The sequence below is a fragment of the Vitis vinifera genome, chromosome 1, assembly GCF_030704535.1.
Source record: "Vitis vinifera cultivar Pinot Noir 40024 chromosome 1, ASM3070453v1".
In the NCBI taxonomy this organism is placed as follows: domain Eukaryota; kingdom Viridiplantae; phylum Streptophyta; class Magnoliopsida; order Vitales; family Vitaceae; genus Vitis; species Vitis vinifera.
In genome coordinates, this window is record NC_081805.1 from 26,587,161 (window position 1) to 26,614,055 (window position 26,895).

The 26,895-nt window shown below is 32.1% G+C and overlaps 3 protein-coding genes across 4 annotated transcripts; 1 reads left to right on the plus strand and 2 right to left on the minus strand.

Moving 5' to 3' along the window:
• Window positions 1-5,057: 5,057 nt before the first annotated feature.
• On the plus strand, window positions 5,058-5,738 carry LOC100245472 (auxin-responsive protein SAUR71). The gene has a single exon (XM_002264602.4). The coding sequence runs from the start codon at window positions 5,178-5,180 to the stop codon at window positions 5,640-5,642; it is 465 nt and encodes a 154-aa protein (XP_002264638.1). The 5' UTR covers window positions 5,058-5,177; the 3' UTR covers window positions 5,643-5,738.
• Window positions 5,739-13,563: 7,825 nt separating this feature from the next.
• LOC100250599 (extensin) lies at window positions 13,564-14,962 on the minus strand. Of its 2 annotated transcripts, XM_059735775.1 has the most exons (3): window positions 14,797-14,962; window positions 14,289-14,720; window positions 13,564-14,234 (listed from the first exon to the last, which is right to left on the minus strand). In XM_059735775.1, exons 1-3 carry the CDS (start codon window positions 14,960-14,962, stop codon window positions 13,693-13,695), a joined length of 1,140 nt encoding a protein of 379 aa, XP_059591758.1. In that variant the 3' UTR covers window positions 13,564-13,692. The 2 variants fall into 2 exon arrangements, with proteins under 2 accessions (XP_059591758.1, XP_010656997.1); XM_010658695.3 differs by having other exon boundaries at window positions 13,564-14,720.
• Window positions 14,963-18,094: 3,132 nt separating this feature from the next.
• Window positions 18,095-18,739, minus strand: LOC100255784 (glutaredoxin-C1). Its single transcript, XM_002264506.4, has one exon. It carries the CDS (start codon window positions 18,701-18,703, stop codon window positions 18,308-18,310), a length of 396 nt encoding a protein of 131 aa, XP_002264542.4. The 5' UTR covers window positions 18,704-18,739; the 3' UTR covers window positions 18,095-18,307.
• Window positions 18,740-26,895: the final 8,156 nt, after the last annotated feature.

Here is a 26,895-nt window from a genome sequence, read left to right on the forward strand (position 1 = left end):
AAATATCTAAAAATTTTAATACACATATATAAGATATTTTATATATATAATATATGGTATCAAATATCTTACATATAGAAGTATGATAGAATAAAATATCTTATATATGTGATATTTTATTCTATCTTTCTTCTATATATAAGATACTTGATACCATATGTTATATATAGAAGAAAGATGGAATAAATTTATAGTTAATTTACAATTTACAATTATATATAAGATACTTAATTTATAGTTAATTAAATCAACTTACAATTTTCTCTTCATCTTTTATGCATTTTCATATATAAATTAAGCTAATTAGTATCATAGGATAGCATTTCTATTTATGTTAAGATTTCCTATTCTTATTTGATCCTCTCCTACATGCAAGGCTGCAATTTGGGCGGGTTGGATTATGGTTGATGGCCAACTTAAACCTAATCCAACCCAAACTTTAACCTAAATTAATTACTCAACCCAATCACATTTTTTGAAGGTTGGGTTGATTAAGTTACTCAAGTTATATGATTCACAATCCATCTATAATTATTTTAAAAAAATTATATATTTGTACCATAATTTAAAAAGTAAATAGAACAATTACAATTTTAAGATAAATACAAAAGTGAAAATAAATTTATATGTCTTTCTAAAAAAATGGAAAAGTATATGATAGAATTATAATTTGATACTCTTCCTAAAATCTAAAAAGAAAATAAATAGAATAAATGTTATTATATAAAATAATATAAATTATAAATATTATAAAAATATTAAATCAAATTTAGGTTAAACTCGGATTGTTCAAACCTTAACTTGAACTCAATCCAAGTTGAGTTCCGATTGAAAAAACTCAATCTCAACCTAACTTTAGTGTTAAAATTATTGCCCAAGGTTGTCCAAAGGCTAAGTTGGGTTGTGTTTGACTTGGGTTCAATCCATTCAAGTTGGATTTCTATATGCATGGCCAATATATTCCATTCTATTAAATATATCAAAACTTATAATTAAGTTAATATCACTTTTAAATAACATATATAAGATGTTTTAGTCAATCTTTCTTCTATATATAACATATTTGATGCCATATATTGTATAGAAGACTTTACACTTTTCACCCTTTTATGCTATCATTTTCTATATGTTCAGTTTCCATATATTGAGAACCTCTTCATTTTTTTTTTCGTATTCTTAAGATGAGACATTAATCTTTAATTTGGGATCTTTATAGAGTAGTTTAATTAGATCTAAAAAATTTTAGCATGTGGTTGTGTCTGATGTAAGGGGTCAGCTAGTGAAATTAGGAAGTTGAAATTGAGTCCAAATCTTAATTATTATGTATTGAGTAGGAAATTAGCTTATATAGATCAATAACATGGTGTTATTGACATGAATTACTAAGAGAAAATTAGGATTTTTTATATTCTTTGCTTATTATTATTATTATTATTATTATTATTATTAATGAGTTAGATTAGCTAGCTTAAGTAAGTAGTTTTGTTTTAAACATTACTAAATCTACTCTCCGTATTTTTTTGGGATTTACACTAACTTAGAAAATTCTAGATCATCATCAATTCATATTAAGGGTCTTTTAAGGAAGTATGGTACTTGAGTTTATTTGTGTGACCAATTTTAATTATGTATTTTAGATTCATTAAAATATGAAACAACCAACAAGTTGAAAACACTAGAAAGGAGTACTCAAGTGCCGGAAAGGTGCATTCAAGTGCTTGAGACTTTTTTCTTTTCATATTTTCATTATTTTTTATTTGGTTCATATTTTAAATTTGATTTTTCTCGTATCATTGGCCCAACTTGCTATGGTTTTAAGACTATAAACCTACTTACATGCCCTAGAACAATATTATTATTATTCCTTGCATGTTCCTAACATTCTCAAGAACCTCATTCTTGATCGAGACTTGTTTATGGAGGTTAACAACATCCTCTTATGGCATTAAAAGGTTTAATAAGGAGTATGAGCTTGGTGCTACACACATGAAGACCAGTGTAGATGTTGACCAATATAACACTCTTGGGAGAAGGTGCTATCTGGTTTACATATATATATATATATATATACTTAAATTCATATTTAATGAATTCTCTTTGTGCATAGTTGATTGGACCATGGTGTTTTTTTTTTTTTTTTTAATTGCAAAGTTTCTCATAGACTCTAGGTGGTTTTCCATGTACATCATGTGTTTATCATATGATTGGATTTATTCTAAAATCTTGATATGTCATTGAATAAAGAAATTTTTAATCGTAAAATGAACTCAAATTTTGGGTATAAAATCAAGACTACCTATTCCCTTCCCCATGTAGTTTTAGGAATTAAGATTTGAACTTTTAGTTAGTGTAAGAGTAAGTTAGATTTTAAAATTTTAAATTTTTATTCTTATTTAATCTTGATTCATGAAACTACAGTGAGTGGGATCATCCATATACAATTCACCATACTTTCATAGAAATATTATCCTAATTATGGAATTATTTTTGAAAATATAAGGTGAACAAATTTAGAATATTATTAAATTTGGTTGGAGGCCTCTAAGGAATTGAAACTCAAATATAAATAAGATAAATTCGACAATGAAAACAATGATACAAATGTCAAGGCTCTTTGTACCATCTTTAATTGGGAGAGTCCTAATGGGTTTCACAAGATAGCAACATATAAACATGTTACAAAGGCTTAGGATCTTTTGCGTCACTCATGAGGACACTTTTGCTGTGAAGTTTTCCAAAATACAAATAACTTTGGGAATATAAAAAATAAGAATATGAAATATTTTTTTTTTTCTATGATGAGTTGATTGATATTGTTGACTACTCTAGTTTCAATGATCTAGGGGGAAAAAAAGCTTGTATCTAAGGTAGTTACAATTTTTTTTTTACTCTAAAATATTTAAAGGACATTGACATTATGAGAGTTAATAAACTTGTAGGTTCCTCGACTTTTGAGAATTCTATACCTACTTCTAAGAAGTCTAAGGGTGTAGCCTTTAAAGTTAATTTCTATGAATGAAGGTAACAAGTTTGAAGAACCTAACGATAAATGTTTAATTTTTACTCAACTTTCTCTACTTGCTAAAAAGTTAAAGAAAACAACTCAAGCTCATAAAAAATAAAGACTCAGCAAAGAGAAAAAGGTTTAAAACTAAAGAAAAAGAAGAAAAAAAAGTGCATTGTTTATTTATAAACAAAAAAATCAATGTTTTAAAAATCGGATCGGATCGGTCGGTTCGATTGGTCAAACCGTCGATCGGTGACTTTTCCGATTTGATTCCTCCCTTTGGGCTGACTATCAATTGGACCGGTGGTGAACTGCTTAAGGCGATGGTTGGACCATGGGTAGGGCAAAGGGCTGAAGAATCGACACATTAATTGCTTACCCTTCTTGCAAAATGGGCTTCCTACTTAAGTACCATGCTATAAGGCCCACCAACCACTTGGCTTAAGCACTTGCTTCAATTAGTTGAGAAGAGTTACTTTATTTTTCCTCTCATTTCCGATATGGGATAAGGTAAAGGGATTTAAAAGCAAAAATCAACTTTGTTCTTGCCAACAAAGGGTTTGAACCATGAACCACAAGCTCATAATGGTCATAACCACTCCACCATGTTGCATCTTTGTTTGTATTAATTTTTAACAGAAAATTACTACATAGGCTATTTCAAAAAATAATATATATATATATATATATATATATATATATATATATATATATATATTACATATTTTTTTTTATTTTCAATTTTTTCACATTTAAATACGACTTTTTTTTTTACCATTTTGAATATATTTTCATATTTAAATATTATATATATTTTGTTTAATAAATTTAAACCATTAATACATTTATATAAAAATGAATGAATAATATTATAAATATTATTTAATTTTTAATTATATATTTTAAATATTTTATAATTATTTTTAATTTTAATAAAATATAAAATATATATTTATGACATCACCGGTTCGACCACGGTTCAACCATCGATCCGACCAGTGAACAGTGAACTGTTAACTTTTTCGGTTCAATATCCGGTACGGTTCTGAAAACATTGAAAAAAATAGAATGTTCCAATTGTAGGAGAGTATGATACATGATTTGTGATCATATTCTCAAAAATATCAAGAAAGTTATGCAAGCAATTTGGAGTGATATTGAATCTAGTGATAATGAGTTTGAGGACTCCTATGAGAATAAAGACAATAATAATCTTGTTGTTTTTGTTGCTTGTTACATTTATAGTTCACTTTGATTATGATTCTCTTAACAAATTAAATCAAATTATAAGGGTGAATTTGATTTCCATAATATAGATATTACCTAGCTATGATGTATTATATGAGGAAAGCTTAAAGATGGAAGTCAAAATGAGCACGTTTGAAAGTTTTAATCAAACATCCTTAAAAATTGTCTTCAACATTCAACATATAGCATTTAATATTTGAACATGTTTAATATAAAATTAAATCATTTACATTAAAAATCTAATTAAGAGTGATTTTGAAAGACTTAAAAATTAGGTTTGACAAAAATTTTAAAATCACATATAAAAATTCCAAAAATGGCTTGAAATAATTCTTGAAAAATCACTTGCCGGCTGATTTTGCTAAAAAGCATTGTGATTTTGAAAGAATTAGAAATTAGGTTTGACAAAAATTTTAAAATTTCAAAAATGACTCGAAATGATTCTTGAAAAATCACTTGAAAGCTGATTTTGGGAAAAATCAATTTTTGAAAAACGCTACAAACTAAAACGTTTTAGTTGAAATCACTCCCGACGTCGGCTGAATGTCATTTTCGAATGAAGTAATGGCACAAATTAGTCCTCAAAGCGACAGGCTGCCTGTCGTGAATCTCCTCATCGCATCATTGTTTAACGATTACCCACTACAACAAGTTGCAAGGGCATGCGAAGGTCCTGCCCCATATAATTGACCTTCAATGCTTCAAATTTTCAAATTAGACTGACCGAGCATGCTCACATTCACATAAACTGGCCTCTTCGTGTCTTTGTAGGAATTTAAATTCATCAATCACAAGTGGGCTATATATATATGATCTTCATATAAGTCCATGAACTGATTTTTAAGCTCTAAGATCCACACATTCTCCCTCACTTTTCTTCCTCATTAATCCTTCTACACCGCTATTCCTCCACAGTATATTTATGGATGAAACTAAGAGCAGACAGAAAAAAGGTCTGATGAAGAAGACATGGGAGCAATTCAAATCTTTTGGTCATGGGAGGATTTTATCAAGAACCCATCATTCTTCTATGAAAAGCAAGTCAAGGCCTGGCCACACAGCCTCTCTTGAAGGCGTGAAGAAGGGGCGGGTTGCTCCAGAGGGCTGCTTCTCAGTGTACGTTGGACATGGGAAACAAAGGTTTGTGGTCAAAACTGAGTATGCCAACCATCCTCTATTCAGAGCACTCCTAGAAGAGGCTGAGCTAGAATATGGGTACAACAATGGAGGGCCTCTTGTGCTTCCATGTAAAGTGGAAATTTTTCTTAAGGTGTTACTGGAAATGGACAGTTCTGATGAGGTTCATCAAGGGTGCAGCTTTGCTAGGAGCCCTAGCTCCTATCGCCTCCTCGGCCCATCTCGGATGATCACCATGAATCATCTATGAATTTACCAGATTCAGAGTTTGTTTTTATTTATTCTACTAATTTATATGAGAACAAAGATCTCTTCAACAAAGGTTTTTAATAGGTTTCTCCATTAATTTTTTACTTTTTATCATTATTGAAAATGAAAAAAATAAATAACAAATAAAAACCCGAGTTCAAGGGAAAAGGATTAATGTAATTTAACGTAGATGATTAGATAGTCAAAACTATTAAAAGAGTATAAACTCTTCAGATTAGTTTGCGTCTATGAATGAATTTTAGGATACAAGAATCATCTGTATACTTTGAAAAGAGATTGTCTTTCCCACAGACAGATTCAAAAGTAGTTTGAAATTAGAACTTTCTTTTATATATAAAAAATAATAATCATGAATATCATTTTCATTCCCAAGTATATCAAGATGCCATAACACAATGCCGTGTTTTATCATTTTCGATCTAATGACTTTAAAATTACCCTTCCAACAAGTTAGATATAATTATATATGATGGACCCAACCCCTATAAGTAGATCTTTATGTTTTCCACCTTGCAAATAGATTGAGTACTTTTTGTTAGGAACAAGTGGGCATTATGTTGCTTAATATTATCCATTTTTGTGATCCAAACGGAAACTAATTAATTGAAGGATAGGTCCTTGTTTTTCTAAAGTTCTATTGATATGTAAGTGAATGCTTCTTTGGCAATTAGAATTGTTTGGATATGAAAAAATTATCAAAATTTAATTAATTCAAGGACAAGTTATGCTCTATAATACCTAAAAAAATTTAACTTTTCCAATTTAATAGAATTCAAATTTCAATGTCATATTAATGTGGAATAACCAAGGGGATGAAATCATCCTCACTTTGGAAAACTAATCCATCATCTTTATTCAACCTAAAAAAATGTCCATTTTAAACAAAAATACCCTCATTTTTTTCTTGTAAAAGTAACCATTTCTTTCAAAACACATATATAAATAATAAAAATATTAAAAGATATTTATGTAAAAAAAACTAGGTTACTCTTCAAGTTCAAAAGTGGGAAATGTTAGTTTTTATCCCTTTTAATCAATTAATCCCATTAATTAATATTGACAAATGTTAGTCCTTCTTCATGGATATATATATAATATTATTGGAAATAATTTTTTTTTTCTTTTGAATTAAGTGGTTAGATTTATTTAAATAAAAAACAAACCAAGTTTAAACAAAAAGGACTAATATAAATTAACGTAGATGATTAGATAGTCAAATTCTTAGGAAACCATGAACTCTTTGAATTTGCTCTTATGAATGGACTTTAGGATTCAAGTACCATCCATTTACTTTAAAAGGAGATTAGCTTTTTGAAAGCAAATCATGAATATCGTTTTCATTTCCAAGTATATCAAGTTGCAATATATAAAATTTCAAAGTCTTATCATACCTCAACAAAACGTCATGTTCTGTCAATTTTTGGTCTAATGCTTTTGGAATTACTCTTTCATTGGTATCTTAACAAGTTGCATATGCTTGGGTTGGACCTTTGTGAACATGACCTTGCAAATGGATTGAATTTTTGTTAGAAACAAGTCTCTCACTCTCCAAAGCGGTCCCCTCTCCATTGCATAACTTATTAGCAAAATCCTTCAAATTTTGTACTATATACATACACACTCATTTATTGGGTTCTTTTAAAATAGGTATATCATATTTTAAAAGTATATGGTTAATTTGTTGTGTTGAATAAAATACAAAGAAAATAAGTGTAGACCCCCATTTGGGGCTCGTTTTTCAGCAACTCAATTTTGCCAAGTGCCACTATCCCGGGTGGCCACATGTCGCCTCCTGGTTGGTTGCTGTGGAATCAGCTTAGTGGAGTTGATGGACGAATGAGAAAGCGACACCTGTTGGAGAATATTCATAAGAGCTTTTGGGCTGTTAGAGTGGAGTTTGGATGATTTTTTTTGAAGCGTGAGGGGGACCCCCCTCTCTTACCATGAATCCCGGCCAGATGGGACAAGCAACCAGGAAGTTGAGGGCTTGATTGCCGGCGGCAACAGACGTGCAGCAGCAAAGGGAGTGGTTGGTCAAACCATGCTTGCTAACCAGTGAACAGGGGTAAGAAGGGAAAGAGTAAGGGGGGACACAAGAAAAAAGGAAAGCAAGAAGAGGAAGAACAGAAAGAGGGGACAGCATTGTAGAGAGAGAAAAGGAGTATGGGTGGAACTTGAAGAGAAAGCTAAGAACAAAGGAACGTAGAGTTGCTGAGAGGAGTCCAGGACATAGAGCTGAGAAGAGAGATTTCCAGGTATGACCATTTGTTTTTTTTTGTATATTTTCTTTTTTTTTTTTTCAGATTGTCTAGATTTAATTCTCAGTGATTTTTCATTTCTACTTGTTGGGTTGTTCTGTTTTGGTGATTACTGATTAAATATTGGAAGAGTTTGCTATGTTTTATGCCCTCTTCTGACGAGTATTTTTCCATCTTAACTCACTGGATGTTGGACCCATGGACGAAATGATGAAATGGGTCCGATACGCCGGTTAAAGTCTTCATGTTCTTCTTCTTGTTGCTATCCTATTATCTCCTTGTTTTCTTTTCTTCCCTGAGTGCATACTCAAGGCTCCCAAGTCTCAGTTGCTTTCCGTGAAGCTTCAAGCCATGGCCTCATTGTGGCTAGAATCTGGGTTTTCAGTGATGATGAGAATGGGTTTTTTCGGTTTTCTCCAAGCTTTCACAGTCAGCAAATACCCAAGGTTGCATACTACCAGGCATATTCGTCAGCTAGACGTGGAAGCGCATCTGCTGGTGGCCTGCCCATTGTGTTTATGTCCAGGCACATGTCTTCACTCTGCATGACCCCTGTCTCTATTCTCATGCAGGTGTGTCGTCATCTCATCCCCATGTTTTTTTTCCTTATCCACCATACCCATCGTTTATCTATCCACTTCTCTCTCTCTCTAGGTCGTCATACCCATTTCCTCACTCAAGCTTGCAGGAATCAAGCATCCTCCACCACACCCATTTTCCTCTCATTCATTATCTGAATGTATCACATCCAGAATCCTGTCCGACTGACATTCCACCTTATCCGGATGCCTCACATCCGGAATCCTGTCCGCTGACATTCTATCTTCTTCGGATGCCTCACATCCGGAATCCTGTTCGGCCGACATTCCACCTCCTCTGGATGCCTCACATCCGGAATCCTGTCCGGTCAACATTCCACCTCCTCCGGATGTCTCACATCTGGAATCCTGTCCGCCGACAATCCATCTTATCCGAATGCCTCACATCCGGAATTCTGTCCTGCGCCATCCCACCTTCTCCGGATGTCTCTCATCCGGAATCTGTCTGCCGACATTCCGCCTTATTCGGATACCTCACATCCGGGATCTATTCGGCGCCATCCCACCTTCTTCGGATGTCTCTCATCCGGAATCTGTCCGCCGCCATTCCCACCTTCTCCGGATGTCTCTCATCAGGAATTTGTCCGCCTACATTCCGCCTTATCCGGATCTCTCACATCCGGGATCTGTCCGACACCATCCCATCTTCTCCGGATGTCTCTCATCCGGAATTTGTCCGCCGACATCCCGCCTTCTCCGGATGTCTCACATCTGGAATTCTGTCCGGCCGACGTTCCACCTTCTCTAGATATCTCGCATCCGACGCCTGATGCCGGATGGGAGAGGAAGGCGATTCAACTTCCCCCGTCAAACATGTCTGGATCCTTGTTTTATAACTTCTTTTTTTAAACCATTTCAAAGCATCCTATCTTTCATCCTTAGAGTTTTTAAGATTACCCAAGAGTCCCATTTGCAATAAAATTTTGCTGCCATCTTTCTTTCCGGCAAGCAATTTTCACAACTCTTCTGTTTTTTTTTTAAATGTTTTAAAATAAGCATAGATTCAATCATGTAATTCCGAATAATGGAGTTTATGGAATTAATTCATGCAAAAATAAACGGGCTTTGGTGGGGGTCCCACATAAGTGACTTTATAATTGATTGATTGATTGATTAATTTAATTGTCATGCATGATTGATCTTATTCTTCTATATGACATACTTGAAATTATTCCTTAATTGTACACTAACCTCTCTCTTGATAGTGCATGGTGGCTCGTTGCCCAGGTACGCACCTACTTTCACTTTGGTAATTGTCTAAGCATATTTTGATTTTCACGTGTGCATGATTTATTCTGGGTACTCATTGATTTACTCGTCCATTGTCATGATCGCTTCATTTTATTAGTAAAGACCCGACTTTAGGGACTTAGAGGGGTGCTACGGTTTTTACCGTACCTTCCCGATAAGTAACCTGACCCCCGAACCCGATCCAGTTTTTCGTAGACCACCTTTTCCAAAATAAGAAGTCACACTTAGGGTTTTTCTTTCTTATTTTGTTTACCCTTTTAAAAATAAAACAAAAATAAGTGGCGACTCTAAGTCATTTTTCTTAATCAATAAAAATCAATTTTCCAAAATCAAAAGCGAGTTTCGCCATCGAGTGGGAAATGCATTGAGCCGAAATGCGGGGTCCACAATAAGGTTATTTGTTTTCGAGAATAGTTTTTTGTTCTCCAAAATAAAAAAATAAAAAAACATGTTTGATAATCAGAAAATATTTTTTTGTCTTCTATTCTTAAGAACAAAAAATAAGGTGTTTTTAAATAATATCTTTCACTCATTTTCACTTGTTTTTTAAGAATTGTTTTAAAAAATAATTATACAAATATATAGAATGATTAAATATAAAATACTAAATATAAAATTATTTTTAAAACATATTTAAAAACATTATAAATATGTTAAAATATTTCAAATTCATAAATAGACTTTTATTCTATAAAACATTATAAAATAATTTTCAAAAATTATTCTCAAAAACTATGTTTCAAAACTATTTTCGAAAATAGTTACCAAATAAGAACTAAGATTCATATATAAAGAAATTGGACAAACATATAAAGATATCAAATGTAAGTGCAATAAATTAAGAAAAAAAAAAAGGAAGAAGAAGAAGAAGAAGAACTCGTATATAGCAAAAAGTAAAGGAAACCTTTTTTCACAATGTGATATTCATTAGTAATTGGTCAACATTTTTCTTTATGGCATCAAAATGCTATTTTTTTGGTACCATATCATGACATTTGAATTAGAGAGCTACCAGCTAGTTTATGTTTCATGACTCGTGTGAGTGTATAATTAATTTTAAAAGCTTGTACATGCAAAAGTGTTCAATATAACCAATGTACTAACTTAATTTAAGTTATCAAATATGTACAATAAAATAATTTAATAGAATTATTAAAAATAAAAAATAAAAAATAAATTACTCTTTCTAAATCATTAAAAATAAAAAATGGTGCCCACAATACTTTAACCTCTTGACTTGTCATCAACCCTCTATCACAATAGTCAACTATTTTAAATTATTAATTCTTTATTGGAGGTCTAATTAATTATTAAACTATTAATTCGATATGTTTGTCCCTAAAAAATATTAAGAAAAGAAAAAAAGCATTAAGAAAATTGGTTATTTCATATTTGGTTTCATTATTAAAAATATAAAAGAAAATCAAATATAATTAAAATTTATTAAAATTTTATATATTTTTTAATTATTTAATCTTTATATAATAGAAGAAAATAAATAAAATGAGTTTGAAGAAACATATAAAAATAATTTATTAATTTTAAATTTATTTTTTATTTTTCTTCTATTTTTCCACTTTATTTTCTTTTCTTCACATTTTTCATAACCAAACATAGTCTAAGAGAATTTTTATTTTTTTTCCTTATTCACACAACCTTTTGTGTTTTTTTGAAGACTGAAATTGCTCAAAATCGACTAGTAAGGAAGAAATCTCAAAAAGACATTAATTGTAAATCCTTACTTAATTTCCAAATCTAAGAAATGTATTAAGGAATAGTATTCTTAAATTTCCAACAGGGTTTTTAATTAAGATATTAGAGAATTATTATTATTATTATTAAATTACATTATATAATAATATACTTACAAGATCAATATTATCTTATCTTAAGAACAAAAAGAGAGAGCAACTAATTACAAAGATGAGAGCCCTCGGAGTTCTCTCTTATCACTCCTAGTATTGTGCTAGTGGCTAATTTTGAACCTTTGGTCTTTCGTGGGGAGCCACCACGGGCCTAGTGGCATACTCTCCTCTAAAATTTTAAAGAACGCCAATTTGACACAACAAAAAGATATTTAAAAAATATTTTTATTTTTATTTTAAAATTTATTTAATATTTATAAAATTAATTTTTTTTAAATGCTAATTTTTCACTATAAAACAAATGTTAACAAAATAATTTTTATTTGATTTTTTATTAAATATTTTCTTAGCTGTGGGTAGTGTTTATATTTTTAGGTTTAATCCAATAGTCATGAATTTATAAATGATTATATAATTATTTGAATTATATGCTATTTAATAATTAAATTTATTTCATTTGACTTTGAGATTTGAGGTTTAATTGTGTAGTACTTTGAAGGCAAATTTTATGATTTTAAAAATAAATTTCTCAAATGCTTTGAAGGTAAAAAGGAATGATTAAGAGCATTCCATAGATGTGATTTTTTATTTTTTATTTTCATTCTTTTTAATCATGTGATAATTTATATTTCAACTGGAAACTGACTGAATGTCTGAGTTCACCGCCAGCAAGGGAATTGAGGGGAGGGAGAGCCAAATGCTCAGACAAGGATGGAGTGATGCCCTTCCGGCGTACCGGTTTACAGAGCCCATGTAGAAAACGTAAACCCCTTTGGATTTCCCATTTCTGATATCCATCTCAGGTGTGGCTGGTTCAGCTCTTCTGTCCTCATAAACCCGAAAATATTCAAGCGTCTATGCTACAACTACTGCCTTGTCAGGAATGGGAGGCCCCTGGCTAGCGGTTCCATGGTCGAATTTGAGTTTGCCAACAGCTTCAGCTACCCCCTCTCTTTCTCTTCAATAAGGTTAATTTTACGATTTTACTTGAATTTTAGAATACATCGGATAATGAATATTTTAAATATCAATAAAATAAAAATTATTTTAAATTTATAAATAAAAATACATATATTAAAATTATTTTATATATGTAATTGATGTAAATATAATTAAGAAGAAAAATATCAATAAACAAAGAAATATCAATCTTAATATATAATTTATTATTTATTTAATTAAATTAATTTTAATTTATAAAATATTAACTTCATTATTTTTTTACATATTTTAATATTTTTTTAAATAAATTTACATTTTAATATTTTAAAATAAAAACATTCAAAATTAGGAAGATAAATATAAAAAAATTAAAAGGGAAGTAATAGTAATATTTAAAATAAGATTAATGAAATAATTATTATATATTTAATATTAAAACTATATTTTATTTAATTTAAATACATTTAATAATATAAAATAAATAATTATGCATATGATTTTTTAATTTTTATATTTTTATATTTAATTATCATATAAATGATATAAAAAGACTTGTTAAGAAAATTATAATGCTGGTTTTTATACTTTTATTAATCAATTAAATAAAATTTAAAATAAAATAATTAAAATTAATTTATTCTTCTATTTTTTAATAATGAAGTTTAAGGTGTTCAGTGTGAACATTTACTTACAAAAGTGAACTTGGTCTAGTGGTAGCCACACAGGGTTCAAATCCCCCGCTGCAAGAAAAATGTGAAGTTTGGCCAGAGTTGGAACCCCTTTCTACAAGAAAAATGTGAAGGGGCTTGGCCCGCTTAGCTGCAATATAGGTGATATTTTAGAAAAATTTTTGAAAAATGGGTCGACCAATTATGTAGAATGTCGTGTCAGCCCTCACCGATATTTTGACGAAATTTCGCGATATTTTAAATCATGATTGTAACACTATGGCACCATTGCAACTGTACTACCACAAAGGAATAATGTCTTGGGAAATTTATTTATTTTTCTTATTGTTATAAAATGAGAAAACAAATTGAATAAAGTACATAATTCTCTAGTATTAACCATGAATACCATATTAATTACATGCTTTGACACAAGAAATTATGAGATCAGGGGTGCTGGTTCTGAGGGCTGGTAGGAGGGGATGGAGGGTAGTAGTAGGGAATCCAAGTTCTGGGGTCTTCCCAGTTGAATGCTGGAGGAGGAGGGTTTAGTGAAGGGATGTAGGGTGTCCAAGTTTTGGGGTCTCCCAAGTTGAATGCTGGAGGAGGAGGGTTTAGTGAAGGGATGTAGGGTGTCCAAGTTTTGGGGTCTCCCAAGTTGAATGCTGGTGGAGGAGGAGGGGTTAGTGAAGGGATGTAGGGTGTCCAAGTTTTGGGGTCTCCCAAGTTGAATGCTGGTGGGGGAGGGGGAGACAGGGAAGGTATGTGTGGTATCCACGTTCTGGGGTCTCCCCAGTTGAACGCAGGCGGAGGAGGGGGAGGAAGGGAGAGAGGTGGGGTTGGAGGGAAAGGGAAGGGTAGAGATGGTGGTGTTTTGAATGGTAATGGAGGAAATGGAAGTGATGGAAATGGGGGCAATGGGGAAAAGGGAAAAGGCAATGTTGGCAGAGGAGGTAGCCGAGGCAGAGGAGGTAGCCGAGGCAGAGGAGGTAGCTGAGGCAGAGGAGGTAGCTGAGGCAGAGGCGGTAGCTGAGGCAGAGGAGGTAGGGGAGGTAAAGAAGGCCAAGGGAAGCCAAATGGTGGAAAGCAAGGCAGAAAGAATTTTGCAGAATTTAAGTCATTTGGCAATTCCTGTGTTTGATCTCCACAAATTGTGGTGTTCCTCTTGGATGGTCTGTAGCTCAAAGCATTCAAGTTGAAGATGCAGAGGTTGTCCTGTTTTGATTTCACCGAGATGGCATTAGTCGTCGTCTTCAAGCCAGGAACATTGCAGGCTGATGATGAGCTCCCAATCAACTTTGCCTGGCAAAGAGTCTGCATTGTGTGACCTCCTATGCAGTCAATTCCATCAACAGATGGTATTTCAAGCTTGTAAACCCCATGTTTACCAGTAGTTCTATTGACCGAGAAGTTGATCTCTTCATTGGTTCTAGCTGAATTTACCCTTAATTTGCATTGAATTTGAACCTCGACACCTGTTTACATCTTTAAATGTGAGTAAAATTGAGTGAAACCACACAGCAGTTTTCAGTCTTTCTCATTGTTCCTTACCTGGCAAGAAGTAGCTGTGCCTTGAGAGGGTGTTGTTGGAGCAGATATCACAAAAAACAGCACCAACTATCGCGATCCGAGAGATGGGTTTTGTTGGATGAGCCCCAAGGGGAAGTGGGTGAGCAAGCAAAGATACAAAAACAGCAAGAACAATCATCAAATCCATGGCAAAAACATAGGCCAAGACAAGCTTCTACAGATGCATCTATGGGAATGGTTGGTAATCAATGAAGAAGAAGAGCATCCAAAGAATTGTATTATTATACTAGTATACAGAAAGCATTCTCAGAAGATAATGAGCCCGTGAGGAGTTGGTATTAGGACCAACTGTAATCAAAGAGCTGAGAAGCTTTAACTATTTCACAAACAAACAAAGGCATGTGAAGAGGCCCTTTTGGCCTCTTGTGTGGTTGTAAGTTGTAACCCTGTTGCAGATTCACGGGTTTGGAGGCTGTGTGTTGAGTACCTAGACAGTGAAGGAAGTTCCCAAGATTTAAAACAACTCCATAGAATGGAAGATCAGAATCATTTGATGTTGTCCTTTCACCTTTGAGGGTTGTCAATGCTTTATGTTCCTCTCTTTGTTTTGTGGTTACATCCTGATGGAATGTTATAAATTAAAGGATTGGAGTCACAAGACAATGACTTCATCACATTTAATCTCAACCACTATTATTTAGAATGCACCTTTTTTTAACTCAACCCCCTCCCTGTCTAGAATTTAGCTGTTGTTCGAGGAAGAATTCAGAAGATGCAATATAATAGTTCTGCAGCAGATTGTGTAAGGGAGTGTCCTGAATATTTTCACAGGTCATGTGGGGTTTGCCCTTTAAAGTTTGAATCAATGTGTTGGATGTGCATATGACATGCCTACTCCCATAACTCACACTCCATTTCATGTAAATATTGTCTGCTTTAAATTTAACGGGTCACAATCCTCTATATAGACATGACACCAGAAGTCAAGCCATGACACACAAGACAAATACTGTTTATAGGATAGATAAAGCCCAACGTCAAGTTGTTGGGTTTGGCTTTGAAGTCTACATTGTACCCATAGTAATATGGATTCAAAGAGACAAAGACACCTTTCAAGATCAAAGGAGCCCTACATCACGGTGCGATTTTGACTCTAATATTATTTATAGTGGTTGATTTTCTTTCATATAGATATTATTTATTCCAGTTTAACGGGTCATCACGACTTTAAAATACATTTACCCAACTAAGAAGAGTAGAAATCAGAAACTTCTCCTAGTCATATGAGATATCACATGCTTGCCTGATCACCGAATACCTAACTTGTGTTGTAGCTTGTCTTGACAGTGGAAGTGACGTATAAAGCAGACAAACAAAAAGATAAGGTTGAAGGTGTGGTTTTATACTTTCATATGCATTTCGGTGTCCTGTATGTCATGGCTTGACTTCTGGTCCTACACAAAGCCAAGCATAATTGAAGTGCCTCTAAAGAAGCATATAAGATAATTTAGGGCTATTTACTAGCAAACTAAGCTTAGTATCATAATTGGCCAGGTGAAAATTTGTGGCTACATGTCACTACATGACAAAACATGGTTAAACCAAGTTCTATAAAACCATCTTGATGTGAGACTCTAAACTATTGTAAACAATTTTGAAGTTATAGTAAATCACAAAAATCACTTTTGTACTTTCACTTGTTTTTTAATTTAATCTTTAAATTTTGTTTTTTTTTTTTTAAGTCTATAGTGTTAATCTTAAAGGGATAATTTCACTCATCTCTCTTGAGATTTTAGCTAAATATAACTAGTCTCATTAATTAGAAAATTCGTCAAATACGTTTTTTATTTTGAATTAGAGGAAAGGTGAGTGAAAATATCAAATGAGATAGGGGAGGCATGTGATGAAATTTCAAACCAATCGGGCTAGGTGTATTCAACCAAAGCTTCAAGGGAGGTCAATAAAATTAACCCAAATCTTAAACTATGTCCAAATTTGGAATGTGGGAAAAAAAAATCCAAAGTTAAATTGTTAAGCAGCAGGGTCGTGAATGGACTGGGCTCAGGTTTAGAAGCGTGGACCTAGGGTTTTAGGTGCTAGTTGGGCAAACTTGATACTTCAGGGCCTGAAAGTGGGGCCCAAATCCCAAGGTCCGAGGTATGTTATTCCGACATATAGGGAAAGTCGAAAGAGGAGGAAATGGATCCAAATTGGGCTAGGCCTTTCCATGTTTTGGGCCTCTAGGCCCAATTTACACCTCCACTTATATTTAAGGAGCTATTTTTTCGGTTTCTTTTTTTTTTTTTTTTTACTTCTCTAAGGGTCTCGATGATTATTTATGTTCCAAGGTTTTGATGGATATTTTTATTAGACTTAAAAATTTGAAATAAGAGTAATATAATTGCCCTAATTCGGTTGTTAAACAAATTTCTATTATCAAACACTAAAAGCAAAATTCAAAGGTAAAATGCAGCATTTTAAAAAAATTGAATACAACTTTTCTTATATTTCTTCTATTATTAAAAAAAAAAAAAGTTGAAATTTTTACTACTCCATCCTTAAACAATTCTCCTACCATTGAGATAAAAGAAAATTGTTAAAAAGAAAAAAAAAAACATCTTTTACAAGCACAGACATATATACAAAAAGTTTAGGTTGATAATTGCTTTTAAAAATAATTTAAAAAAGATTTTTAAAAACCATTTTTTAATATTTTGTAAAATAAAAGTTTGTTGAATAACCTGAAATATTTTTAAATATATTTTAAAAATAATTTTTATATTTATATCTAATGTTTTATTTTTAATCATTTTTATGTTTGTATAATTATTTTTGAAAACCACCCTTTAAAAATCAACTTAAAATACTTGAAAAATGCTCTCAAAAAGTAAAAAATAATTTTTTGATTAACAAGTGTTTTTTTTTTTCCTATAATATAAAATTGTTATTTAAAACAACCACCTTAAGTGGATAAATTTTTTTTTTTCTCTCTTTTTCCTTTCAATGAATCCACATTTTTGTGATTAATGTAGGTACAATTCAGTAAATGAAATATTTTTCTAAGATAAAAAAAAAAAAAAAAAATCAATATGAAAGTTACACATGAGTTATATTTATTATTATTATTATTTAACATTAATGCATGCCCTCAATTTCATTAATTTTAAATAATTTAATTAAATTACCTATGGTAGACGTATTAGTTCGATCATTCATTTAAATTCTAAGTCTTAACTTTCCTTTTCGCCAGCTTTTAGCTTTGATTTTATGAGCCTTTGACAAACTACCACTCAACCTTTCCATTGACAAGCAAAGAAAAGAACACTCACCACTTTCTTTTCTGTTTCATTTTTTAAAATTTCTTGGGTCTATACAGAGATGGTGGCTTTGATTTCATAATTAATACCACAGAATTACATTGAAACAGAGAGGAAAAGAAAGTCATGGAAAGAGAAACAAAAATGGAGGTAGCTAGCTACCTCACTACTCCTCTTCTTTCCTGATCATGATCAGTATCATCAAACCTTTAAGATCAGAGCCAGAGAGCTCCGGCTTCCTTGAGGAGAGGGACCAGAGTCCCATTGATATGTGAAGCCATGACACTGTCCATTGACCCCACGAGCTTCCCCCCGATGAACACCACAGGCACCGCCGGAGAGTTCCCCAGCAGCCTCATCAACGCCCGCTCAATCTCCTTCCCTCTGGGGTCCTGGTCCAGCTCGTACACAGTCGGGTTCACGCCCATTCCGCAGAAGAGCCTCTTCACGGCATGGCACATGCAGCAGGAGCTGAGGCTGAAGATCACCACCGCATTCTCCGACGCCAGCCTCGCCACTCGCTCCAGCGGATCCGCCATGACTCTCGCCGCCGCTGCCGCTGCCGCTGCCGCCGTATAGTATCCCCAAGATTCGGAGTGGTGGTAGTACATCTGAACAGCACGGGAGGCGTGGAGAGAATGGTGGTGGGAAAAGGTAGGTTTATAGTGCGGGTGTGTCGGGGGCATTTTGGTGATTCCACATTTTGTCTCTTTGTTGTCGCAGCGCGTGCCTTGATTTTTGCCTTAAAAGGATGGCTGAATGCAAAGAAAAGTACAAAATTATCATGATACAGTGGCTTTAATGGAAGCAGTAGAAGGCGGCTATGAGCAATTGTGTACTCAAGAGAATACGCACTACATTATACACAAAGGGAGATGATCGTTATTTAGAGACATGGAAATAAGCTTTTTTTTTTTTTTTCCTAAGGGACAAGTCTGAGGGTTCAGAAGACGGCTGTCTCCGTCCTGTTGTCGGAGGTTGGCCTTTTATTTTGTGTTTTTTTATTTATTTAAATATCATCACCAGCACCATGATCAACGGTCATCCTTCAACGACACTCGTGATTTGACTTTGACCTCATATGGGTACTACAGGTGGACCCGCCATTTGAATTAAGATTAGCCGTAGGTTCTTTATGCATCGTGGAATGATGGTGTTTGAGAATGTTTTTAAAATAAAAAATCAATTTGAAAACATGGAATACTTTCAATATATTATATCTCTTGGAACTATATTTTAAAAATAAGTAACGTTTATTTTCTATCATCCTTCACATTTATACAATTATTTTTAAAAATTGTTCAAGTGAAAATAATTAAAAATTATAAAATATGTTCTAATAAAATATCCTATCTTCAAAATAAATTCTTAAAAAATTGTTTTTAACAAAAAATTATAAAACATATTCTCTAGTTTTAAAAATTGTAAAAAAAAAAAAAACGTTTTTTAATAGAAATTTATCAACCATATTTTCTTGTCTAAAAAATAATTTTTTTGTCTTTGATAATAAAAATTGCTTTTTAAAAGAGTTTCAAACAACCATATAAATTTTATATGATAACTTTTCAATAACTTATTGCTTTCAGTGTAATATCAAATTGATACATACCAAAAAGCTCAACTAATAAGATATCACACGTACTTTTAAGTGTTATTGTTTTGTACCAAGTTCAATCTTATTACTTCATATCTTAATCATATTTTTCTACGTTTTGGTCAAATTATTTGTACTTTACCTTATTCTTTTGTACTTTAGTCTTATTATTTGCATCTTTGTCCAACAATTTAAATTTTATCGTTCCACTTGGATTACATATCCGGTAGAAAGTGATTCAATATTCTAAAGTATTTAAATAAGCCTAATAAAATATTTTGATTTTTATATCATACTAATTTGATCTAAAAGCTTTCATTTCAATCATTTTGATCCTTGAAAAAATTTGAAGAAAGGAAACAAGAAAGGGAAAAATGAAAAATACTAAAAACTAAAATTCAAACTAATAAATTATTTTTATATATTTTTTTTTATAAATTCATTTTATTTAGTTTAAATCTTCTATATAAAAATTAAATAATTTGAAATAATTATTTTATAATTAATTTTAAATTTAATCTTCTTTCATAATCATGCCCAATATAATATGAAGGAATAATTTATTTCACCTCCTCTAAGGTTTCAGTTAATACATCTAACTCTCATACTTTTGAAATTTCATCAGTCATTCCCTTATCCTTTTCCTTTTTTATTTTCATTCATCTTCTCTCTCACTTAAAATAAAAGAGATATATAATAAAATTTAACCAAAATCCCTCGAAAGGTAAATGAAATTAATGCAAATAAGAAAATTATTTTATTTATTTTTTATTTTCTTAGTATTTTCTCGACATATAAATGAGATGAGAGAAATAAACCAACCAATCATTAAAATTAAAAGATGGATGTTATGTTAAATTATTTAATTTATTAGCACAATGAAGAAATTATTTAGTGATAACAGTCTATTCCTTTATTATGAACTTTACTTTTAGATTTCTATTTAAATTTCTCATCAGCTTTTAAGTGATTTTGTTACTGCTTAAACTATCAATTCATCAGCCATTACTAATAAATATCAAATACTTAGATTATGTTGGGTATTTAAACAATATTAAGAAAAAAGGGAAAAAGATCCTAAAAATATAAATTTTTGTCATATTTTCAAACTTCTTAGACTTCGAATATTTAATGTTTATTTAGACACTTATTATTTTCTAATTTTAAAATAAAATAAAAATAATACTAATTTTTATATAAGAAATCAAAACATTTAAATGTTTGAATTGAAAATATAATGGTTTTAAAATTGTTTAAAAAATTTTACCATATCAAAATTTTAAGGTTTTTAAAATAAATTTTAAGGATAAAAATAAAAATAAGAAGTGCATATAGGTGCAAGTAGAGGGGTGGTTGGTAAAGGACACTTTTGGACGGCACTCAGCCTAAGCCTAATGGGCTTCAAACATAACTATGTTGATAGTATTGAAAATTAGTTTATATTAATGGTTCTTATAAATTCAGAGATTTTTTTAAGAAAAAAAGGAGGTATTGAGGGTTTCTTAGACTCAAACAACTGGCTCTAATGAAATTCATAAAGTTGTAATTAATCACTGCCACGAAAAGAAGAGATCAATTGTGGTGCATGTGGGTGGTCAAATGCCCAATCCTCTTTTCTTCCATCTTTTTCCAAACACCATGTAACATGCCCTACACTCGAGAAAAATCGTGTGGTTTAACTTCATCCAACCAAATATAAAGTGCTTCTTAACACCGTCTTTATTGGCAACCTTCATATTATAAATATAAAAAGGATCAATTTTTAAAGAAAAATTTTAATTGAATATGTAGGGCCGATGTACCCGACTTATGCTTAATGTTTTCTAATTCTACTAGAAATCTCGTAAGAACCTATTTTTTTATAAGTGGATTTATGAAATTAGTTTATTAATAGTCTTGGATCATAATCCCTTTTTGACTCTACACCGTTAATTTCACTATTATTAGTGAGCAAAATAATAGAAAAAATTCATTCATATTCATAAAGATAGGGAACATAATTCATATGGATATAGTAGGTCTCGTGGATGGTCTCGATAGTAGGACACGGAGTTAAAACGATCAAGTTATCAACAAAATTAATATGGTTAGTTTATATTTAAATTAAAATCGAGTCAATCTTTTAATAATGAAAAAATCAAACCAAACTAAACAAAACCAAGCTTGTTTAAGATTGATTTGATTAAGATGATGTTTATTTTTTTAACTTAATTTTAAATAGGACTTTAATTCTTAATAATATTAAGTATTAAATTATTTGTTTTTTTTTAATATTTTATTTCTATTGAATATTAGAAAGTTAAAAAAAAACCGATGTATTACTTTTTTTATTTAAAAATTTTGATTTTTTTCTATTAAACAAAAAAAAATATAATAAATAATAAAAAAAATAAAAATAAACAAACTAAAATTTGAAAACAAATTATTTTAAGTAAAAAGTTAAAAATAAACAAATCGATCTTAAGTCTAATTTATTTTTAAAAATAATCGATTGTGAAACAAAGAAACCAAAAGCGAATAAGTAAAAGCAGGTTTTTAAAATTCTCGATGTATAGGTATTAAAAGATAATCGATATAGTCAGTTTTTGTTGAATTGTTTAAATCTTTCACCTAAAACCCCAACCCCCATTTATTATTTTATTTTATTTTTGTTTGGTTGCAAGTGAAAGTCGATGTGGGATTGGAGCAAATCCCAGTACATTGAGACTCAGAGTTTGTACTGGCTAAAAAGAAGGAAAAGCACATACACACTTTCTCTGCATGTTTACCTAAAGTAGTGACAGTGTGGGCAGTTTGAATGGAAAAAGGGAATAGGCGTGCACTGTACACATTCAGAGGAGTCGGGCGGCGGTGTACGGATACGGCGTAGACCGGCCAAAGACGTGGAGCTTTTTTGCCTTTTTGGAAATACACAAGTTAAAATAAAAAATGAAAATCCAAATTCATAAAATCTAAACTTAATATTTTTTATTTATTTATAGTTTTTGAAAAATATCTTTTCACACACGTTTAAAAAAATATATTAAATTTACAAAATTTAATTTAGTACTTTTATTTAAAATTTATTAAAATTTGATATAAATACTACTTTTAAATTGAATACGAAAAGTATGTATATGTATATAAAACTCTGTTATTAATATCTTTTATTATTTTTATGAAATTTAGTCATATTTTGTATAGTTCGAAAATCTTTTTTATAATTTAATTATATTGTAATAAGATTAAAGAAATAAATAAATTCAATCTAATATTAAATATATGTTAGGTAAATTAACTTAATTTAAGTTATTAAGTAAATCAAATATGTTTGATAAAATAATTTAATAGTATAACTTAAAGTTAAAAATAATTTTAAACAATAAATAAAAATAATTAACTTATTCTTAAATCCGTACTTTTATTTTATCTTTTTACCCTTATTTTTCATAATTATCTTCATAATCTCTTTTGTTGTTACTTAACTTCTTTTACCTTAATTATAATTTATAAGGATAAATATATCAATTTGATAATTTATAATAAATTTTAAATTAATTTTATTAAAAAATTTTAATTCTTAAAGTAAAAAATAAGTTTTAAATTAATAACTTAAATATAGTTTAACTTAAAATCAAATTAAATAATCAAGTAATAAATAATAAGTTTTATCAAATACTTCAAAGTTTTATTCAAAATTATTAATGGATAGCAAAGACTGACTTGATATATAATAGTGATTTTATTATTATTATTATTATTATTATTATTATTGGTACTGTGTTGAGCGTTGGAGGACCATTTTTCACTTTTTGAAGGGCTTTCTACTGGCTTGTTTGAACCCCAATTAGCATGTTTTGTTGTGGATTTTGGGCCGGTTGAGTTCTTCCTTGGCTGATAAAGCTGAAATGGGCAGGTTGATTAGTTTAAAGTTAAGATGGGGACTTGTCAAACAAGGGACTTTTTTTTTTTTAAATAATAATTTTAGGTTTTTGCTAAAATCAAGGGGCTATTTCTTAGAATGAATGTTATGTTTGGCTTGGAAGAATTAGAAATTAGGAGAGAAAACAAATAATAAATTATTTTTATTTTTTAAAATTCATTTTACTTTCTTAAAGTCGAGATTATCTTTAGTTTGGAAGTATTAGAAAATAGAAAGAAAAAAATTTAAAATTAAGAAGTTATTTTTGTAGTTTTTAAAATTTATTTTATTGTGGACCCCGCATTTCGATGGCTCGAATGCGTTTCCCACTCGATGGCGAGCTCGAATTTTTATTTGAAAAAATTGATTTTTATTGATTAAGAAAATGATTTGGAGTCACCACTTATTTTTGTTTTATTTTTAAAGGGTAAACAAAATAAGAAAGAAAAACCCTAAGTGTGACTCCTTATTTTGGAAAAGGTGGTCTATGAAAAACCGGATCGGGTTCAGGGGTCAGGTTACTTATTGGGAAGGTACGGTAAAAGACCGTAGCACCCCTCTAAGTCCCTAAAGTCGGGTCTCTACTAATGAGATGAAGCTGACATGGCAATCAATGAGAAAATCAATGAATACTCGAATCAATTATGCACATATGAGAGTCAGAAAATGCATATAGACTAACCAGAGTGGGAATGAGTGTGTACCTGAGCAGCGAGCCACTACGCGCTATCAAGAGAGAGGGTTAGTGCAAAATAAAGAGCATGAACATAACTCACATGTCACTAAATCGAGTACAAAATCATTCAAGGCACGCATGGCACTTCACTCAAAATTCATTTTTATTTTAAAGAAAATTTATTTGATGTTGGGCCCCCACCAAAGCCCATTTATTTTGCATGAACCAAATCCGTAAATTCCATCATTAGGAATTACAAAATTTGATTCTTGCTTATTTTAAAACATTTTAAAAAAAACAAAAGAGATGTGAAAATGGCTTGCCAAGAAGAAGAGTGGCAGCAAAATTTTATTGGAAAAATGGATTTTTGGAATCTAAGAAAAAACTAAGGATGAAAAATGGATGAGTTTGAAATTATTTTAAAACAAACTAAGATCTAGAAAATTATTTGAAGAAAGGGATTTAAAAGAATATTTTTCAAAATTGGAGATGGTGAAATGGGAAAATGGCACTGTGGCCCAAAGGTGGCCATGCACCATGCAGAGAATAGAGCCATTCTGGAGGACAACTCATGCTACTGCCTCTTATTTCAATGTATGGAACCCAATTTGAAAGGCTAGGTCAATTTCAGAACTTGCAGTCTTCCAGCTTCTTGACCACTTCTGAAATTTTAGGGCCATGAGCAGGCAAGTATAGAGTAGATAATCGAGTCACTTCCCTGGTGTCATCACTCTTCACTTCCTTCTGTCTTGAAGCCTTCCAATTAGCAGCCAAGGATCCCTCCTAAGTGAATCTGGAATTGAGATTTTCCAAGCAATCCTGCAATAGGAGTAACATCACCGGTTCTGACTACAGTTTTTGGCTTTGATTTATCAGAAGAATTGAGGACTGAAGGTTTAGGCATGGAATGTGTCACAGGTATTAGCTGCCTAGGTTGCTTAATTGCCAATTCCTCAAGCCGCTGTGTGTTAACTGGTAGTTGGGGTGTAATGCGAGCCCGTGAGGGAGCTTGTGCCAGGACTTCGGCCATATTAAGACCAGCTGTAGTATTTGGAAGCCCAGATGCCAGAGCAGAAACAACAATCTGTTGAATAGATGAGAATCCTGTGCTATTGCTTCCAACCACCGTGGGCACCTATGCCAAAGTTGAAGTCTATTCCTTCCCAATTCCACCAAAGCTGTGATCCGATCAGAGTCTCCTTTTGATCGATCCAATCTGTATTTTGTTTACTTTCCCCTGAACTGCGATCAGACTTATCTTCTGGTTGAGATCTAGGAGCACCACTGGTTTCATCATTTTCAGGCGAAATAAGAGAGGAAAAACAGTTTGTGTCTCTTGAGAACTGGCTCGCCACTGGAACTCAATCTAGAATTATCACTTGAAGAATCAAAGTCACTGTCTCTCCTCCGGAACTCCCACCTCTGCTGAAATTTCAGATCTTTACTCATGTTAGTACTTGGGTAATCACAACTGTGTAACTATGCGCTCAATCCCCGGGAGAGTCCGACCATAAATGACTAGACCCACTTATCATCAGAGTTTCAACTGCTTGTTTAGAGAATGAGATCAGTTTGATAGAAGGGTTTCCACTGCAACTGCACCTTGAACTCGTTTGAAAGATTGTACCATGATTCTAGCATTCATTGCTTCGTTTATTCTTGGATCTTTTGGCAAAACGGGAGCTTTTGGGATAATATCAATCCAAGCCGAAACAAAACCAGCAACAGTACAATGTAAGGAATGCTTTCCCTTCTTTTCTGCTAGGAAGCCTCTGTACACAGCCAAATTTACCTTTGCCCAAAAGATTCTGTGATGAAAACTCATCTGTAGCCTCTACAAGTTCTTCATATGGGAATCGTATTCTTGAATTGCTGCCCACTAGACCCGGTGGTGAACACATGAAATCATTACTAGACCCACTTCCCCAAAAGTGGAACTGATAAAAAATAATCCTCATTATCAAGGACATGAGAAGCAGTCTTCGTTAGCCTTTCTTGAACTTCTCTCACTTCCAGCATCAGATTGGAGGACTGTCAAAATGAACCCCACTTCGAAGACCCTAGAAGTATGAGAACCAAGTGGCTTGTCTTCAAAACTGATGAGACGGCTGTACTGATCTGCTTATCTTTGCATGGAATATCAGCTTCGAGTGCGTATTCAAAAGCAGTGTTCATCCGGCCGCCGTCATTTTCATCACCACTGATTCTATCACTGTCGCTGTCATTTCCATAGAACCCTTGGTCAATCAAAGGAATATCAGCCATTACTGACTAGTCCTGTAAAGGATTTTCATCTGATGAAGCCAACAAGAAAGACTGTGATGGTGGCCAATATCCAAGACTGCCACTGAGGAAAATTCTGAGCCAGTTTCTCATCTTAATGGATACCGGGAACTAAGCTTGGAGACCTTGCTTATATTTCGGGTTGTGAGTCCAGTCCCACAGCGAGATCGCATTTTGCTTGGTGAATGGTGCACATGCAGCAGATGACTCGGCACTGGGAGGGGATATATTCGGTATATCAGAAGCTACAGCATGGGTTTTGAGAAACGTCAGCAAGGGTATCTCTAGTGTGAATAAAGTAAGGGGTTGAGAGATGAAATGGGTATGAAGATTTAGTGAGGGAGATGGA

Coding starts and splice junctions, on each gene's coding strand:
- LOC100245472 (XM_002264602.4), top strand. CDS start 5,178: ATGGATGAAACTAAGAGCAGACAGAAAAAAGGTCTGATGAAGAAGACA.
- LOC100250599 (XM_010658695.3), bottom strand. CDS start 14,962: ATGGATTTGATGATTGTTCTTGCTGTTTTTGTATCTTTGCTTGCTCAC. Junction 14,721..14,796: donor GCACAGCTACTTCTTGCCAG/GTAAGGAACAAT, acceptor AGATGTAAACAG/GTGTCGAGGTTCAAATTCAA.
- LOC100255784 (XM_002264506.4), bottom strand. CDS start 18,703: ATGTACTACCACCACTCCGAATCTTGGGGATACTATACGGCGGCAGCG.